The sequence below is a fragment of the Podarcis tiliguerta genome, assembly GCF_965153285.1.
Source record: "Podarcis tiliguerta genome assembly, chromosome: 16".
Taxonomy (NCBI): Eukaryota; Metazoa; Chordata; class Lepidosauria; order Squamata; family Lacertidae; genus Podarcis; species Podarcis tiliguerta.
Window position 1 is genome coordinate 13,543,059 of NC_139549.1, and position 19,738 is coordinate 13,562,796.

Consider the following 19,738-nt stretch of genomic DNA (forward strand, 5'->3'; position numbering starts at 1 on the left):
TTGCTGTGGTTGCCAGGCAACAGAGAGGGGGGGTGATGCTGCCCTGTGTGGTTCTTATTGGTCGGCACAAAGATGGCGGCAACAGAAGCCTCTCACGGTCTAGCTATGCAACAGTTGGGATGCTTTGCTAGGCCTCTTGCGATTGTTGCTAAGCAACCTAGACCACTGGGACTACTGGATTCATTATGTTGGCTAGACCTTCTCCTGGAGCTACCTCCTACCATGCTGTGGCTGTAGCTTAGAGGTAGAGCAACCTCTTTGCATGTAGGACATCCCAGGTTCAGTCTCCAACATCTCCATGTAGAGATGGGAATGTCCACTGCCTAAAATCCTGAGAGTCACTGCCAGCCAGTGCATGCAGTACTGAGCTGGCTGGACCACTGGTCTGACTCAGTGCACGGCAGCTCATACCCTCCAACACCTTGAAGCCCAAATCGAGGCTACTATTTCCAGGACACCATCTTGCTATTCTTTATCGTGAGAGCACGGCAGCCATTTTGGTTGCTGTGATCATGCTTGTTTTTGAGCTGCTGTCCTCCAACAAAAGTGGTTTTTTCCCCAGGTACGACACCAAAAAATGCGCATTTTGGGGTGCTGCGCAAGGTCGTGCCCCCCAAACACTTTTCAGGGGGAAATTGCATTCGGAAATTGTGTCTGGAAATCGAGTGAGATCACAGCAACCAAAATGGCCACCATTCTGTGGCAATAAAAAATGGGATGTTTTTCCGGTACACTTGTGGGGTATGGCAGCTTCCTATGTGGGTTGTGGTGGTGATGGGCAGAAGCACGACTCTGAATGAGCACAAGACATCAGGAAGGTGCCATTTTAATTTCCCACAATGCTACTGAGTGACGCAGGCACCAGCAGTGGGCCCTGTCAGGGTCCTGGAGGACTCTGGCAGCTGGCCAAGATTGTTGTGTGTTGGTGCCATGCCCACTAGGGACTTGAAGGATGGATGGCCTTTCTTTTTATCTCAACATGTTCCCCATTTCCCCACTCCTCTTTTTCTTGTTCTCTTCCGGCAACAACCCATGGGTTACCCCAAGGAGAGTAGCCTCCTATTCGAACCCTGCTCTCTTCTCCTGGGGTTGCCACATTCTTTCTCTGACCCTTTAACAGCAGCTAGCCACGCAGAAACATGGTAGCTGACATGGAAAAGCAACACCTGCTAAATTTTTATCTGCCCGGCTTCTGCTCAAGTCATAAGAACAGGGTCTGTCCCCAAAGATAGCAGCTTTTCCTCCCTTCATTTTTGGTTCATTTGGCAACATGCCCCACATGGGTCTCTGGTTAAAAAAACACACACGCTTAGAAAGGCCCATTTTAATTTTTGCAACAACAAAAAGAAGTCACCCATAGTTTGCAACAGGCATGGGGAATTATTTTTCAAGGGCCATGACATCCTGAGGGCCACATATTGGTGGTGGGTGGGGCAAGAGGCAAAAGTAGGCAGAGCTAGAAATGCAAATTTTGCCTTGGTGTGTAGGATAGTTTACATCCCCACACACCATCCTTTGACCTCCATCCAGGCAACCAAGTCTATTTACCTGGGTGCTAACTGTGGACACCATTGAACCTGGTAAGAACACTTGGGTGTGAAGCAGGCCCAGTGAGGGGTTGTGGTCTGAGGAGAGTTTTGAGGGCCACTCAGAAAGGCCCAGAGGGCCAGATTTAACCCCTTGAGCTGGGTGAGTTTCTTGACCATCAGTTTACAAAACACCACAATATTCCCCCTCATCACCAACAGCGATGTTTAGGGAAGTTTTTAATGTTTGATGTTTTATTGGGTTTTTAATATTTTGTTGGGAGTCACCCAGAGTGGCTGGGGAAACCCAGCCAGATGGGTGGGGTATAAAATAATAATAATAATAATAATAATAATAATAATAATAATAATAATAATAATAATTTATTTATTCATATACAGCTCAGCCCCCCTCCTCTTCTGAAACAGCCTGTGAAGTCACTGGAGGATTCCTGAGGCCGAGTGTGATAGGGATCCATTTCCCTGGATGTAAACGTAAATCGATGGAGCTATTCCTAGGTAGCTAGCAAAAGAGGAAGCCCTGAAAGATAAGCCCTTCCTGGGGCAAAGAGCTCTCTCTCTCTCCATAGATAGGTAAATAGATTCTTTCTCTCTCTCTCTCTCTCTTAATGGCCAGGGATAATGGGATTGTAAAGGTGGCAGAGCAGAAAGACTAGGAAGATTACCGAAGGGTGCTTTTAGAGTTTGGGAGCATGCTCCAGCTGGAGAGAGCAAGAGAGAAAGAGAGAGAAGTCAGAGTGGGTGGTTGCAGAGAACAGAAATCCTCTCAGAAAGGGGATTGTGTCATCAAAGCAGCCAACAAAGCATGCTAAAAGAGAGAGAGAGAGTAAAAACAGAAGGGAATGTTGATTCGCACACCATTTGCATATTGCCATGTATTGGTACAACTTTTTTTAAAAAATCTATTTAATTCAACGAATCTCTTCCCGTAAAAATATCCCAAAGCGATTTCACAACAAAAACAGCAGCCGTAAAAACAATTGCGCCATTTCATATGGAAAAAACAATTATAACCATTAAAAAACATACACACAAAATAAAAAAATGCTCTCACATGTAAAAGCAATTAAAAAAACACCTCCATGTGCAAAAACAATTTATGTTACTGCAAGTTGAGCACTTCTAGTCAATTAGTGTTCTGGAGGGAGAGAGGCCCATCTGAGAGGAGCAAGCCAGCAGTAAATTACCCTGAGCAAGTGGAGTTAACTCTTTATTAGCAAAAACAGGATCTGCACAGGAGTGTCAGGCCTAATGAGCACAGCAACTCATCTCTGGCAGGTCTTGCCCCCATGAAGCAGTTGCAGAGACTGAAGGCCCCTGCCTCCCCACAGCTGCCTAAGTCCCCTCCTCTCCAGGTTTTCCCCAAGCAATCTGAGACTGCCCCTGCGTGAAGCTCTCTTTCCCCCTGCCCTCTTCATGCCTCTCCTGGTTCTGGGAGACCAGGCAGGAGGGGAGCTTGTTGCAGCAGGAAGGGGAGACACCCGTGCCTCTTCAGCAGTCAGACCCATCTCTGTCTCTTGGCCTCCCTCCTCCTCCTCTCCTGCTTCTGTTTCTGCCTTTGCCTTTGCCTCTGATTCTGGACTTCTCTCTGCCACAGACTCCCCCTGCTCACTAAGCCCTGTTACTCCTTCAGCTTCTGACACTTCCGCTTCCTAGTCTTCTCCCTATTCTCTCTCTGACCACTCATTGTCGTCCCACCACCACTCCCCTGGCTCTGAGCCTTCTGCTCTTGGGGGGTTCCCCAGCTGGTTGCTCCTACCATTCCTCTGCGCCCAACCGGTCCGTGAAACCATCTGACTTGTGAGTGTGGCTGGTTTTAACCTTTAAAGCCCTATACAGTCTAGGACCCTCGTACCTACAGGACCACCTCTCCTGGTATGTCCCACAGAGGACCTTACGGTCTTCAAACAAAAACATCTTGGAGGTCCCGAGCCACAGGGAGGTTAGGCTGGCCTCAACCAGAGCCAGGGTTTTTCCGGCTGTGGCCCTGATCTGGTGGAACGCTCTGTCACAAGAGACTAGGGCCCTGCAGGACTTGACATCTTTCTGCAGGGCCTGCAAGACAGAGCTGTTCCACCAGGCCTTTGGCCAAGGCACAGTCTGACCCCCTCCTTTGGTAATCCTCATAGAACTCTAGCCCAATGGTTGCCATTGATTCTGGTTTGATTTTTAAAATGAATTGATTTTAGAATGCTGTGTTACCTTTATTGTTGTTAGCCGCTCTGAGCACGGCTTTGGCTGGGGAGGGCGGGATATAAATAAATTATTATTATTATTATTATTGTTGTTGTTGTTGTTGTTGTTGTTGTTGTTGTTGTTGTTGTTATTATTATTATTATTATTATTATTATTATTATTTATTATAAGAGTTGAATCCTTTGCCCCCCTCAGCATGTGGCCTTTAGAAGGCTGCTGACTAAGGAATGCAGCCCTTGGACTGAAAGGGCTGCTTGGTGGGTGGGGCAAAGTGGCTTCTTCTTCTTAGGTGATCACTCATAGCCAAGTAGGATTGTCTTCCATAAACACGGTTTTAACAGCGAGTCCGTAAGAGACTGTGGAGGCCAATTCTGGATCCACACATCCTTCCACAGTGGGGACTGAGGTTTCTGGATGGGAGTTGATCATGGTGAGGGTTTGCCAAGTGTGTCTTCCTCTTAGCACGTTTCTCTCTTTCGTCCTAAGTTCGAGCATCTTCAAAACCCATGACACCTTTGGTAAAGGCTGTTCTCCAATTGGAGCGCTCACAGGCCAGTGTTTCCCAGTTGTCAGTGTTTGTACTTCATTTTTAAAGATTTGCCTTGAGAGAGTCTTTGAACCTCTGTTGACCACCACCATTACGCTTTCCATTTTAAGTTCAGAATAGAGTAGTTGCTTTGGAAGATGATGATCAGACAGCCAAACAACATGACTAGTCCAACAAAGTTGATGTTGAAGAATCATTGCTTCAACACTGGTGATCTTTGCTTCTTCCAGTACACTGGCATTGTTTGCCTGTATTCCCAAGTGATGTGTAAAATTTTTCAGAGACACCGTTGATGGAATCTTTCGAGGAGTTGGAGATGACGTTTATAAGCGGCCCATGTTTCACAAGCATACAGTAAGGTTGGTCGTACAATAGCAAACAAGCATTTTGGTTTCCCTGCGAATGTCACAGTCCTCAAAAAATTTGTACAGGCCCCACTGCCCTAAGGAGACCGCTTTTCTCATTTTGCACAGAGAGTGAAGGAATCCTTTGTTTACCTGCCTCATTCACTTCCAGGCGGAAGGATGCTCTGCTATTGCTTTGCTTGAGATCTCCCCAGATCCCGGAGCATTCTGGGGAGCTAGAGGATCTGAGCATTCTCCAAGGAAAAGAGGCAATGGTTCTTGCTTTTATTCCTCCCTAACCGGAGTCAAGGCTCTGGCCGCGGATTGTCGGGAGAGCAGGCAGGCAGTAAAGCCTCTGAATGTTCAGCTGGATTTAGCTTGCCTTAATCCCTTTCCTCAATCCTTTGCATCTGCTTCCGTGTCGCTGTCTGGGAAAACTCAGGGACCCTCATGTTGATGAGCTGATCGATCAAGCACCCCTCCCGTGGCCTGACAGTGTGGAAGGAGTCGAGGCCCCATCTTTACACAGACCCAGTTGCTTAGGTTGAGTGTCTTAAGCAGGAAAGCTGGACGGATTTTTCTCTTTCAACTCTTACTTCAGGCCTTCCTGCAGCCCAGCTGGTGAGTGAGCAGCTTTTCCTGAGGGGCAAGACCTGAGGTGTGTTGGGGGGCAGGGAAGAGTAGCCCATAATGTGATGCCTTCTGCTTTATAGCCATAAACCGCCCCCCCTCTCCTTGGTAGATGTCAATGTAGGGATGGAGGAGAATTATAATTTTGTTTGCGTTTGAATGAGAAACGACCTGATTTGCACTTCTCAAATCAATATGTGAACCCAAACAAAGCTACCTTGTAAAATTCTCTGAATTTTACAGTGAAGTTCTCTAACCAACTATGTCTGCCTGTCTTTCCACAGGTCATACATTAGTGAAAATAGCATACAGAAATGCATTTAGTTAGAGAGAATTCTTGTGCAAAGGTATCAGCCAAAGCTACATAGAAAAATATGCCCATGAGGAGAAATTCTTCTCACTAAAATACTGACAACCTTCCACTACGTTGCTTTTATTCAAAGAAAGAATCACACACCACTGCAGAAATGTGAACAGATGTTTTCCTGAGAAACTGGGAGTATCATAATTGACAGGTTCATTATTTTTTAATTATTGGTGCGAGTCTCTGAGTTACTTTTGTAAAAAAAAGGGAACTAATATGCTTATTAATAATAATTATTATAATAATGTCACTCTAATTAAATCTGCTCTATGTGGGACTGCCTTTCAGCATCAACTGGGAAATTCAACAGTTGCAGAATATGGCATATCTGTAGTTTACTGGACCACTCTTAAAGAGCCTTCCATGTCTTTTGGTTTCTTTCAAGTCAAAGAACTGACACTGTCTTATAAAAACTGAAACTGCCTCGGGCCTGAGGGAAGGGCTGGTTAGCTCAGTGGCAGGACACCTGCAAAAGGTTCTGGGTTCAATCCCTGGCATCTCAAGTTACAAAGACCTGAGAGCAAATTATGAGAACGATCCCTGTCAGATCCTGGAGATCTTCTTAGTTGGGAAGAGACAAAAGCACCGTGGAAGGGAGACACTTTGCATGTAGAAAGTATTAAGCTCAGTCTCCAGAATTTCTAGTTTAAAAAGTCAGGTGGCAGGATGCTGGGAGAGACTCTCTTTCTGCTTGAGGTCCTGGGGAGTGGTTGCTGGTCAGAGCAGACAATACTGAACCTGTGCTGTTGTGGTATCAGTTCCAGGGCAGGGACCATAGTTCAATCTGCTTTGTATACAGAAGGTCCCAGCTTCAATCCCAGCTGGCATCTCCTTTTAAAAGGATCAAGCAGCAGGAAGCTTCTCTCTGTCTAAGATCTTGGAGATCCGCAGCCAGTTCTGGACTAGTGGATTGCTTGCACTGATCTGCAGTGGAGTCTGGTCCATTAGGACAAGTGGGGCACTGCTCCACCAGCATCAGCCTGTCCTCAGTAAACCCCCAACTGCTTGCCTTCTTTCTTATAACCAAACCAAGCGATGGCCCTGCCTGCCAGATTCCTCCTCCTCCTCCTTAGTCTCAGTGTTGCTCCTTGTAGAACTTGGCAGAGAGGAGCAGGATGGAGACAAAACTATAATTAGTGGCTCTGCCTGTCACTGGCTCTTGCTGAGAGTTGTTTACCAACCAACCCTCCTTCCCAGGGCACTCTGGGAATCGTAGTTTTTTTCAGGGAGAGGGGGGAGGAAATAGAGGCCTCTTAACAACTCTCAGCATTCTTAACAGACCACAGCTCCCATAATTCTTTGCGGGAAGCCATGCCTCTTTAAAGTGGAATCATTGTGCTTTCAATGTATGGCAGGCTTCCTCAACCTCGACCCTCCAGCTGCTTTGAGACTACAATTCCCATCATCCCTGACCACTGGTCCTGCTAGCTAGGGATCATGGGAGTTGTAGGCCAAAAACATCTGGAGGGCCGAGGCTGAGGAAGCCTGATGTATGGTGTGTGAATGTATTCTAAGGAGGAAGGAGCTGACAGGCAGCACCATCTGCAGTGACTGGTTGTTAGTACGAAGGCAGGAATATGGGGTCTGGCTGAGCTGGCTGAGCTTTGGTAGGGCAGTGCCTCATTTGCTCTAATGGACCAGGCCAAACCGACTTGGTGGCTCCTTGATCTGACCCAAGAGCTCCTCTTTCTAAAAGAATTAGGCGAAATATTCATGTTCCCCTTTTGCAGCGATGTCCAGGGAGCAGATTGAGTCCATGATGAAGACGGTGGAGACCTTGCTTGCTGAAGCAGAGCAGCTCAAGAACCGCTGCAGGCGGCAGAACCAGGACGTCACGTTGATCCTTGAGCAGCTGCAGCAGGAGAACCGGGAGCTGGCCCAGAACTACGAGCAGGCAGAGCAGGAGATGGAGGCAATGCGCAAGGCTCTGGCCGAGCTGATGGATGCCAAGATAGCTTTTGAGGCCCGCGAGAGACAAGTGCGCAAACTCAGCAAGCAGCTCTGAGATACTGGAGTGGGTGGGTTTTTGTGCTTTCAGCTTGGGGATTTCCTTTCCCCCTCCCATCGGTGGGATTCCCATTGCAATGGCTTTTCTTGCATGAATTGCCACCCATTACAATGATGTGGAAACATCTCCAGCCCCTTAGGAATATAGGAAGCTGCACCAGACCATTGGCCTATCCAACTCAGTATTGTCCACACTGCCTGGCAGCGGGTGTCTGGGATTTCGGGCAGGAGTCTCTTTCAACCCAGCCTGAAGATGCCGGGGATGAGGGCCTTCTGGTGGTTCCCTCACTGCAAGATGTGAAGCTACAGGGAACTACAGGGAACCAGGCAGAGGGTCTTCTCAGTATTGGCAGCCACCCTATGGAATGCCTTCCTGCCAGATGTCAACCAGATAAACAACTGTTTGACTTTTAGAAGACGTCTGAAGGCTGCCCTGTTCAGGGAAGTTTTTAATGGTTGATGTTTTATTGTGTTTTTAATATTTTGTTGGGAGCTCCCCAGAGTGGCTGGTGGCAACCCAGTCATATGAGCAGCAAATAAATAAAATGATGATGATAACAACAACAATCACCACGGAGCTATTGCCCTTTTTTTTAACCTGCCTGTTTGTGGCACTCATTTCTTCCTGCAAACAAACACCTATTCATCACTGTAGAAGACCAATTAGTTCATTCTATCTTCCATGCGGTAGTTATAGAGGCCTTATATGGTGACCCCCCAGAGGAAGCCACCTTGCAGCTTATCTCACATCACTTATGTGGTCTTGGAAGCTTTGGCCAACACCCAGGGCTGATGTGTCTGGTTTTCCCACTTGAGGCAAAATGGGAAATGCTGCCCTGCCCTGCCGCTGCTCCTGCCATGCCCTACTTGCTCCTTCTGCATTGTTGCCACTGCATTGTTGCCTGCTGTATCTGCCACCAGTGGAGAAGTAAGCACTACCACCATTGGTGCAGATTCCAAGCAAGATGGCACTGATTTGGGGTGAGATCTCACCCCAAATGGACACGATCTTGCTCAAAATCAAAGCTGGCGGTGATGCTGCTTCTCTGCCACTGGCAGAGGCAGCTGGGCAGCCAGGTCATCTGTGGGTATGCCAGCTGGGGGGGATTCCGCCACCTGAGGAAGTGGCTTCACCCTGCCTAATGACTGGGATAGCTTGGCCAACATCCCATGAATCTCATCTGCAGCCGATCAGTCTTATTAAAAACCCTCACCAATTTCACTGCTGCCTGTTTAGCAATCATTGGAGCTGAGCTCTGACTTGTCCTCCTTCTCCAGGGAGTTTATTTATTGCCTGTTCTTGTGGTGCTCAGAAAGTTTTGCTGTCATTACAGGGTCTTCACAGCAATCATCATTGCTGTTGATCTGGACGTAAAGGGCTGGCCTCTGAGCAACTCTCACCCTTAGTGGTTACATTATCAACATCTGCTTGCAGTATTCAATTTGACCTGTTATGTGGACATAGAGGACTGTCCTCTGGCCATTTCCTGATGATTCTGTTTCCTTAGAGGCACAAGGCTTCTTGATGAGATGTGGGGATTTTTGTGTGGTTGTGGAGGCCTGGTTCCAGGGGTCGTACCCAGCCGATCCTTTTTCTGGGCAGCTGTGTCCTTCCAACACAACCCTGCGTTACTGACTGCTAGACTGTGGAAACCTAGGCTCTGTTCGCCACACCCAAATCCATTCGCATTTGCTCTGCCATCTTTGAAATGCTCCTGTTGACATAAACTACTCCCCAGTGATATTTAGATGCTCCAAGTATGGGAACTGAAGTACACGTAAATGTGCTTTTCTTTAAAATGTTCAATAATACTGTTTCAAGCTAACGTTTTATTAAATATATATATATTTTAAACCAAACTGCTCATTCGTTTGTGAATGTGTCCTGTTCCAGGCTGAGACCACCAGAAAAGCCATTGACCAGAGGTGGATAAGAGCTTCAATTCTTGAAAAGGGTTGACTGAAGTAATTTTAGATAGGAAGCAGAAATGGGCAGGCAGTTCACGTTAGGAGTGGCATCAGGACCATGGACAGAGCTCTGGGGAGTCTTTGTAGGGGTGTGGGGTGTGGGGTGGGGAGGTAGTAAAGATGGAAGATAATCTTGTTTGGTCCACATTTTTAAGTGAACCGAACTAACTTGTGAATGCATAGATAAGAATGTAATTATTATTTGGATTCTGTGCTCAGATTATTATTATTAATTAGCTTCCAGTCACACCCCAACCCCATCATCACTCCCAAGGATAGTCAGGGACTACCTTATAATCATGGACCCCATGATTTGTATGTTTTATTTCCTCAGGTAAGTACCCCACAATAAGTCTCCCACAACCTTCCCTTTGCAAAGGTTCCTTGCCTTATTGGAAACCCTACTCCCTCAAGTCCACCACTGGAGGATTTCTGCTCCCTCAGCTTTCCTAACCACCCCTGATAACTTCAATTCCTCCCCCTCTGGGTTGAAGCTTCTCACCTGCTTTCCCTGTTGCCCTTTCCTCATGCCAGTTGCTCTCTCTCTTGTCTTTCTTTCACCCCACTTCTCCCTCACAGCCCCCTTAACCCTCCCACTGAGAGGGGAGCCTCTTAGGGGCTTGACTCACCCTAGAATTCCACCTGTTCCTCCACTTCCACAGACACGGGTGAACCTGCTGGCCGTAAGTGAGGCTTGTGATTGGCTGTGCTGTGCATAGCTGTGATTGGCCTGCAGAAAATCCAGGGAATCCTTGGATAATAGGAAACTGCAGATGTCGCACAGGACTGCTGGGCCAGAGCTTTGGATTTTGGGGTGCAGAAAGATATATGGGCAGAGCCCTGCCCTGCTTTGCTCTCCTGACTAGCCTCCTCGGCCTACGCCGAATAGTTGATTCTAGATTTTCAGTGGGGCAATCATGGAACTGTTAAAGGCACACAGCCCTTGGATGTGTGTGTGTGTGAGCAAAGCCTTGGTGTTCTCCCTACTTACTTCAGCCTTACTTCCAGCCCTGCTCCCTTAAGGCTGCTCCATTTCTCTAGTCATTATTTTCTGGCAGTGGAACGTTCTCTTTAAGGCCGCCTTGATTTCTTTGTTCCGCAGGCTGTAGATAATCGGATTAAGGAAAGGGGTCAGGACAGCGTATACAACAGCCAGCGCTCTGTCATAATCCAAGGAGTAACTTTTCGTCAGTCGGACGTACATGAACAAGATGCTCCCGAAGAAGATCACGACCACAGTGAGGTGCGCGGCACATGTGGAAAAGGCTTTCTTCCGGCCGGTGGCCGAGCGGATCCGAAGGATGGCCCTGATGATCTGCAGGTAAGACGTCATGATCAGCAGGAAGGTTGCCAGGATCTTGCAAGCGTTGACTGTGAAATCGACCAGGACGTTGACCGAGGTGTCGGTGCAGGCTAAGCTGAGGAGCGGTGGGAAGTCGCAGAAGATGTGCTCGATCTTGTTGGGTCCGCAGAAAGGGAGCTTGGAAGCCAAGACGATTTCGGCTATGGGGCCTAGCAAGCCGCAGACCCAGCAGCTGGCAGCTAATCTGACGCACAGCTTGGACGTCATGACGGCTGGGTAGCGCAGCGGGCTGCAGATGGCCAGGTACCTGTCGTAAGCCATGACGGTGAGCAGGTAGCATTCGGTGGCCCCCAACGAATGGAAGAAATAGATCTGTAGGAGGCAGCCGGAGAACGAGATGCGCTTCCTCTCACTGAGCAAGTTGGAGAGCATCTTTGGGATGGTGGCAGCTGTGTAGCAGATCTCCAAGAAGGACAAGACGCTGACGAAAAAGTACATGGGCGTGTGGAGCTTGGGGTCGGTGCGGATGATGGTGAAAACGAGCAGGTTGCCGAAGATGGTGAAGAGGTAGACGAGGAGGAGCAAAAGGAAGAGGGGCTTGCGGAAGGGCTGGAGGCTGGGGAAGCCCATCATGATGAACTCTGTGACCTCGGTCTGGTTGAGGATTCCCATCTCCTCTAGAAGCTGATCTGGAGAAATGTGAGTTGTGGAAGTAGAGTTGTGCAAAAGAGACAGTGGCAACAGAATACCTGCACATCAAAAGGAGCCATTGAATATGGATTATTGCCGCAAGGCTGGGAAGATAGACTCCAAGGACTCCAGGATCTGAAGACTTCACTGCCCTTTCTACACTGATGAACACAAGACTAGGAACTTTATAAGCCCTTTATACCGGGGTTTAATATTTAATCACATTTTAAAAAAACTCTATATAGTTGGGCAGGGGGCAGGGAGAAGGAGAAAAAGTGTGTTTCTTTCCAGCTGCTATTGCTTTGCCAGCATGTTCCCTGCAGGGAATACAAAGGTGAAGCAGATCCCTGGAGCCTGCAAGATTGCACCCACTGCAGGCAATTCTTGTTCTTCTACACATACTCAGCTGCTGCACCAGGTCTACTTGGCCTCACCTTTCTGCCTTCCCCGCCCCTGCACTGTTGTGCCTAACATGTCCCAACCTGGTGTGATTCAGGCCCTAACCATCCCCAGTGGTGATGCCACCTCTTCCTACTCCATTGCTACGGCTTACACGGCTGCAGCCACCTGAGCCACGACCACCTCACTTTCCTCACACACCCAACTCCTGCATCAGCTGTCGCCATGAGCACAGGGGCCACAACTGACTGATAAACTGACAGATCCCCAATGCTGGCCCAACATGAGGGCAGTAGCCAGTTCCTCTTTCCTGGTCCTGGGCATAAGAAACTATTTTTTAAAGCAATATAAATCATAATAAAATAAACACCAAGCATAAAAACTCAGAGGAAATTAACCTAATTAGCCTTGCTTACTATAGATAGATAGATAGATAGCTAGATAGATTGATAGATAGATGTGTGTGTGTGTGTGTGTGTGCGAGAGAGAGAGAGAGAGAGAGAGAGAGAGAGAGAGAGAGAATTTATTACTTTATTTTCCTGTGTTACTTTTCCATGGGGCTTGCTCAGCTGAGGTATGGCTTTCCCACAAGCCAGCTGTTAACTGGGAGGCAGAAGAAGAAGAAGAAGAAGAAGAAGAAGAAGAAGAAGAAGAGGAGGAGGAGGAGGAGGAGGAGGAGGAGGAGGAGGAGTTTGGCTTTGATATCCCACTTTATCACTGCCCTAAGAAGTCTCAAAGCAGCTAACATTCTCCTTTCCCTTCCTCCCCCAAAACAAACACTCTGTGAGGTGAGTGGGGCTGAGAGACTTCAGAGAAGTGTGACTGGCCCAAGGTCACCCAGCAGCTGCATGTGGAGGAGCGGAGACGTGAACCCGGTTCCCCAGATTGCAAGACTACCGCTCTTAACCACTACACCACACTGGCTTCAGCAAAGCCCTGCTGTGCCCCCAGTTCATGAGAAGATCCTCTCTGGAGTCTGTAGAGGATGTCTCCTTCGGGGAGGTGCAACACTGCTTTGCTGAGGCTGGTCAGGTCTCTCCCTCCACTTCTGGGGTCCCTGATATGTTCTGGAACACTGTACCAGCATGTTCCAGCTGGGGAAAAAAGCCCTGGCTCTATCTCTTAGTCTACAGTGTTACACTTCAACAGGAAGACCCAGTATCGAATCCATCCATGTTTGGCCACTGGGTGGTCTTGGGCCAACCATGCTTGTGTCTTGGCCTCATCTTCCTTGCAGGGTTGTTGTGAGGATAAAATGTGTGTGTGTGCTCTAAGGATGGGGGAGAAATTCCATTCCATTCACATTTAAAGGCAAGCTTACCCAATTTGCACTTTCTGAAACAATACAGGCAACTCCCAATTTACATGGGGGTTACGTTCCAAGGCACTGCGCATTTAAGTGAAATTGTGTATATTTGAAACACCGTTGAAAAAGCCAGAAAAACCCTGTTCTGGGAGGGGGGAGCTGCAGAATTCCAGGTGATGGGAGCTGTGATCCGGAGGAACAGAGGTTCCCCATACCTGCTGCAGGTGAACCTTTAGTCCTGACCCAACAGGGCTCTGTTTTCGTAGCATACTCCACTACAGAAGCTTTCCCAATTAGAAACCCACAATAAATGCAAAATATGTCCCACCCCCTTTAGGAAAGCAAACTCAGCACCAGAGCACTGACGTTTCCAAAGTAGGCACTTACCTGCCTTCTCATTTCGTACAAGGATTCCTGCAGCATTTAAAGGTTCAAGGGAACAGCAAATCAGGAAGGCATCAAATGGGTCTCCAACCTGTGGCTTAAATGTGGACTTGGTTGGCTGCCTAATTCCAGGAGTTACCTGTGGATTACGTATGTATTTTGCATCTGGCCTTCGGGAGCTCATTGTTACAAACCTAATGGGCTGGACTGAAACCCCCTTGGCACCAGTTTGTGAAAATGTTCCCCCCCCCTCTCTTACCAGGTCAGAAAGTGGCATGTTACAAAATAAAGTGATCAAGTGTGGGGGGGATTATTGTAAAGCAATCACTTTGATATTTTTCATGTTTACAAATGGGAGTGGGTGGGCTTTTGAGAGTTATGTGTGCTACCAGAACGGTTGCTTAAATTATGCCTATATATCCCATGGAAGTAGCCATTTGAGAATACACCTCATGTTCTCTATTTTGAGAGAGACAGCCAAATATTTTCGTGAAAATAGTAATTGCAGCACCAGATAGGCAAATCGTATCTAGACATTTCAAGGCTACTGTGCCTTTAATTAAAAGTTTCCTCCTCCAGAAGGAGAAACACCTTGTATCTCTGATTGCTTCCTCTTTGTTCCAGCTAGCATTGCTGATGAATGATGGATATTTATTTTAATACAGTTGTTATTGTTTTATCTTGCCCAGGGCAACACATTACAATTCAGCCTTTAACTGCCCTGTAATAAATTACAGAAAGCAAAACTGTTTTTACAGCAACCAGGAATTATTGGAAGATATGGGTACCAAATTTTCCATGGGTCCTAAATTTTACATGAGGCATGAATGATATTACAAAAGCACACAAGAGGAGCTCTGTTGGGTCAGGACATTGGCCCATCTAGTCCAGCATCCTGTTCCCACAGTAGCCAACCAGATGCTTATAAGAAGCCTGCCAGCAGGACCCAACCACAAGAATACTATCCCCTCTGGTGGTTCCAACACATATAAAAACATAGCCTTCAGATGTCTTCTAAAAGTTGTGTAGCTATTGATCTCCTTAACATCTGATGGGAGGGCATTCCACAGGGAGGGTGCCCCCGGCTGAGAAATGTAACCTATATTTGTTTCTTGCCTTTTCACCCAGATGTTCAAGGCTGTGTATATTTTTCTTCCCTCCCCACTTTTATAGAATAATAGAATTGTAGAGTTGGAAATGACCACCTGGTACAGCCCCCCCCTGCAATGCAGGAATCCCTGAGAGGTGGCCATCCAACCTCCGTTTAAAAACCTCCAATGAAGGACAGTCCACCACCTTCTGCGGGCGGCTGTTCCACTGTCCTCAGAAAGATCTTCCTAACGTTTCATTGGAATCTCCTTTCTTATAATTTGAATCCTTTGGTTAAGGTCCTCCCCTCTGGGGCAGCAGAAAACAGGCTTGGTCCATCTGAGGTCCAGCGCTGAGGGCCTTCTGGTGGTTCCCTCACTGCGAGAAGCCACGTTACAGGGAACCAGGCAGAGGGCCTTCTCGGTAGTGGCACCCACCCTGTGGAACACCCTCCCACCAGATGAGAATAACAAATAACAATCTACCAGACTTTTAGAAGACATCTGAAGGCAGCCCTGTTTAGGGAAGATTTTAATGTTTGATGCATTACTGTATTTTAATATTTTGTTGGAAGGTGCCCAGAGTGGCTGGGGAAGCCCAGCCAGATGGGCGGGGTATAAATAATAAATTCTTCTTCTTCTTCTTCTTCTTCTTCTTCTTCTTCTTCTTCTTCTTCTTCTTCTTCTTCTTCTTCTTCTTCTTCTTCCTCTCCTCCTCCTCCTCCTCCTCCTCTTCCATGTGACAGCCATTCAGATACTTGAAGCTGGTTATTGTATCAGCTCTCAGTCCCCTCTTCTCCAGGCTAAACATACCCAGTTGCCTCAACCATTCCTCACAAGGCTTGGTTTCCAGAGCCTTGATTTTCTTGGTCCCAACTGAAATCAGTTTTGTTAGTTTAGGCTCAGTTCTCCAATCTTTTAAGGAAGGTCATATTGCATCCTGATTCTATCTTCTGAAGTATAAGTCACTCCTCCCAGTTTGGTGCCATCTGCAAATTTGATGAACATCCCCTCTATATCTATATTTGTGACAGCCTTATGAGGTAGACTAGGCTAAGTTAATATATGTAAACAAGCAGCAGTTCTTGTCAATAAATTGTGGGGTGGGGGGTGGGGTGGGATGCAGGGGCCCAAACTTACATATAGTGTATGTAGCCCAGGAAATCCTGGTGGCATGTACTCTCCTGAGTATTATTATTGTTGTTCTATTAAGTTCTACTGAGAGTAGACCCGTTGAAATTAATAGAACTAAGTTAGTCATGTCCAATAATTTCAATGGGGCCACTCTGAGCATGACTAGCATTTGGTACAGTGGATGTGGGAGTTGTGTGGCCTTGAGAAAGTCCTGAGGGCCAGAAAGAGAGGTGTGGAGGGCTGCATTTGGTCCTTGAGCTTCCCATCTCTTTTGCAGAGAATTGGGTTGACTAATGGGCTGAGGATGGTGAAGTTCATGACAGAAGCTCTGCCATATTCATCCTGATCCTCCTCTTTATCGCTCTTAGGATTTCTTGGTTACGCAAGCTATAGATGATTGGGTTGACCAATGGGGTGAGGACGGCATAGATCACGGCAAATGCTCTGTCATATTCCAAAGAATAGCTTTTCTTCAGCCTGACGTACATAAAAATGATGCTTCCGAAAAAGAGCAGGACAACCGTCAGGTGGGAGGCGCAGGTGGAAAAAGCCTTCTCACGACTCTCAGCTGCCTGGATCTTCAGGACGGACTGTATGATCTTCACATAGGAGACCATGATGAGCAAGAAGGTCACCAGGATGATGAAGGCGTTGACCGCAAAGTCAACCAAGACGTTGATGGAGGTGTCGGTGCAGGCCAAGCTGAGCAATGGTGGGAAGTCGCAGAAGATGTGCTCGATCTTATTGGGGCCGCAGAAAGGGAGCTTGGAGACTAAGATGACTTCAGTGACAGGACACATGAAGCCACAGATCCAGCACCCAGCAGCCATTTGAACACACAGCTTGGTTGTCATGATGGATGGGTAGCGGAGAGGGTTGCATATGGCCAGGTACCGATCATATGCCATTGTTGTGAGCAGGTAGCACTCAGTGGCCCCCAGTGAGTGGAAGAAATAAGTTTGCAGGAGGCATCCGGCAAAGGAGATGCTCTTCCTTTCCCTTAGCAGGTTGGAGAGCATCTTTGGGATGGTGGTGGCTGTATACCAGATCTCTAAGAAGGACAGGATGCTGATGAAAAAGTACATGGGCGTGTGGAGTTTGGGGTCGGTGCGGATGATGGTGAAAATGAGCAGGTTGCCGAAGATGGTGAAGAGGTAGACAAGGAGGAGCAAAAGGAAGAGGGGTTTGTGGAAGCGCTGGAGGTTTGGGAAGCCCACCATGATGAACTCCGTGACCTCGGTCTGGTTGAGGACTTCCATCTCCCCTAGATCAGGAGAAAATTGAACTATGGGCATAGAGAAAGAGACAGTGGCTGCAGAAGACCACATTAAAAGTAGCCCTTGCTTGTGAAGCATGTATACTGTTTAATAATAATAAAATAAACATTAAAAAGCCAGTAAAACAAAAGTAGCTCTTGCATGCTGATCTCTAGGGTTGTAAAAGACCTGCACTCAATAGCTGGAGGTATAGATACCAACCATCCCTTCCTCAATTACCTGTATATCTTAGTGGCCTGTCTACATTTTAAGTACACATCTTATAATTGCTGATCACATTTGGTTATCTGCTTGGACATGTAGACTGACTATATTAATATATATGTTTAAATCAGGGTTGATTGATCCTTCCTATTGTCAATGGGAGTTGACACTGCTTCTTTTTTCTTTCGGTTACATTTGCAATAAAAAATCAGCCGACAATGGTAATAAATCGCTCTTGCCTAAGCTGGATTCCGACTATCCGTCTTGAAGACTCCTCCAGAGACAGGCTGGAGGGCACCATGAGCTAACACACCAGGAAGCAGAAGCATCCAACTCCCTTTTCCTGAAACTCTGCTGGTAACTCACTTTATCTTTCCTTCGCAGTGAATTGTCCCCAATCCTCCCTCTCAACCTTTGCCACTAAAAGAGAGTTAAGCAGAGATAAATGTTGGAGAGAGAAAGGTTCCCAGGAACTGATTCCTCTTCAGTTTTCACTGCCTGTCCCCGGAAGACTTCAAATTCTCAGCTATCAAAGTAAGTTTCATACTTGACATGCAGCGCTATTTTTCTGAGAAGAAGAGGTGCCAGAACTCACCATGAATGCCTCCCTTGTTCTCTTAGAATGGCAATGGCGCCCACCTGAGAGGTGCCGGAACTGAGTTCCGGTGAGTTCCAGCTGAAAAAAAGCTCTGTTGACATGAAGAATTAAATGTGTTAACTACTAACCAAGCTCTACAAATGTCAGGAGTTGGGAACCTCAGCCTTGAGAGTCAAATTTGGTCTCTATTTGACTCTTGGAACTGTCCCCTGACTGTGCTCCTTTCCATGTTCCCATAGTCTTAGTCTGTGAAGAGTAGCAAGCATATCTCTGCAGCACCTGTGAGCCAGATATCCCTGACCCAGGACCAGAGGCCACCACACCTGTTACTGGGGCTCTTGTCTGGCTCTCCAATTCTCCAAGGGCCGCTGATACAGATAAGGTGATGAACCAGGCAGGAGTTTCAGAGCTGCATGTGAGGCTACTCAGGAGGATGGGGAAGTATGTGCAAGCCTGTGTTGGCTGGTCCATATGGGCAAACGGGCCACAGTCCCGCCTGCCCCAGTCTGCCTTTACTTGCCTGCTTTCTCACTTGCAACTGGTCTAGGGAATGGCACCATCTGTCAGCTACCCCCTCCTCATTCTCAGTATCTTGTAGAAGTCAGCATGGAGGAGGATGGGGACAAAACTAGTATTAGTAGGCACCACCGATCATTGGCTCTGCCCTGCCTGTCATTGGACCTGGTCCCATCTGTGGGTGGGCTTCCTGCCTTCTGCTCCACCAGTCCCAATGGGCACCAGGGTATGATGGAGAACCAGGAAGGGATGGAACCTTCAGCTCCTATTTGAAGTTTTCAGTCCAAGCTAATTCATTGCAGAAGTAACAGCTCTCTTATAGCTTACAAGAGCATCAGGGGGAAAAACCCTGCTGGATCAGGCTGATGGCCCATCTACTTCAACATCCTGGGGTCAGCCTGAAAGCACAACCTGAGTGCCACAGCGCCCTTTCCACTTGTGGTCCCCAGTAACTGGTATTCAGTTGGAGGAATCTGTTGAAAAAAGGGCTATCAAGCAAATTTCCTTCCATCTGTTCCTTTGATCCTTTGCTGTGAAGGCTTTTTCCCTTAGTTCTCTACCATCAAAATTTTAACTCACTCTCTCAAGAGATAACTAAATTGTTTAGCAATGTACATTATTTACATATTCATTGATGTATGCAACTTCCTCTTTGCTTTTCTTGTTTCTGAAGTGTTGTTTGTTGCCAAGGGCAGCCTATGTGCACCAATACTGCAGTCCTAACCATGTCTAGGTAAAGGTAAAGGTACCCCTGCCCGTACGGGCCAGTCTTGACAGACTCTAGGGTTGTGCGCCCATCTCACTCAAAGAGGCCAAGGGCCAGCGCTGTCCGAAGACACTTCCGGATCACGTGGCCAGCGTGACATGGCTGCTCTGGTGAGCCAGAGCCGCACACAGAAACGCCAATTACCTTCCCGCTAGTAAGCGGTCCCTATTTATCTACTTGCACCCAGGGGTGCTTTCGAACTGCTAGGTTGGCAGGCGCTGGGACCGAACAGCGGGAGCGCACCCCACTGCGGGGATTCGAACCGCCGACCTTTTGATCGGCAAGCCCTAGGCGTTGAGGCTTTAACCCACAATGCCACCCGCGTCCCTTCCATGTCTACTCAGATGTAAAACCCATTAAATCCAGTGATGATTACTCCCAGATAAGTGGGTTTAGCATTTCCACCTTAATCTGCTTCCTATTGTGATTTTTTTAAAAAAAGGAATGCACCACTCATTTTTGTTCTTTTC

At 47.4% G+C, this 19,738-nt stretch overlaps 2 protein-coding genes and 1 long non-coding RNA gene across 3 annotated transcripts in view; all 3 read right to left on the bottom strand.

The window, feature by feature from the left end:
• The window catches only part of LOC310667114, a 196,342-nt gene that overhangs the window by 166,599 nt on the left and 10,005 nt on the right, over positions 1-19,738 (bottom strand). The gene's annotated exons all lie outside the window — the stretch shown is intronic.
• On the bottom strand, positions 10,622-11,578 carry LOC310667131 (olfactory receptor 6N1-like; the record flags this gene model as incomplete). Its single annotated transcript, XM_083418861.1, has 1 exon — positions 10,622-11,578. One exon carries the CDS (start codon positions 11,576-11,578, stop codon positions 10,622-10,624), a length of 957 nt encoding a protein of 318 aa, XP_083274987.1.
• LOC310667092 (olfactory receptor 6N2-like) lies at positions 16,039-18,110 on the bottom strand. The gene is made up of 2 exons (XM_083418812.1): positions 17,984-18,110; positions 16,039-17,171 (listed from the first exon to the last, which is right to left on the bottom strand). The coding sequence occupies exon 2, from the start codon at positions 17,164-17,166 to the stop codon at positions 16,222-16,224; it is 945 nt and encodes a 314-aa protein (XP_083274938.1). The 5' UTR covers positions 17,167-17,171; positions 17,984-18,110; the 3' UTR covers positions 16,039-16,221.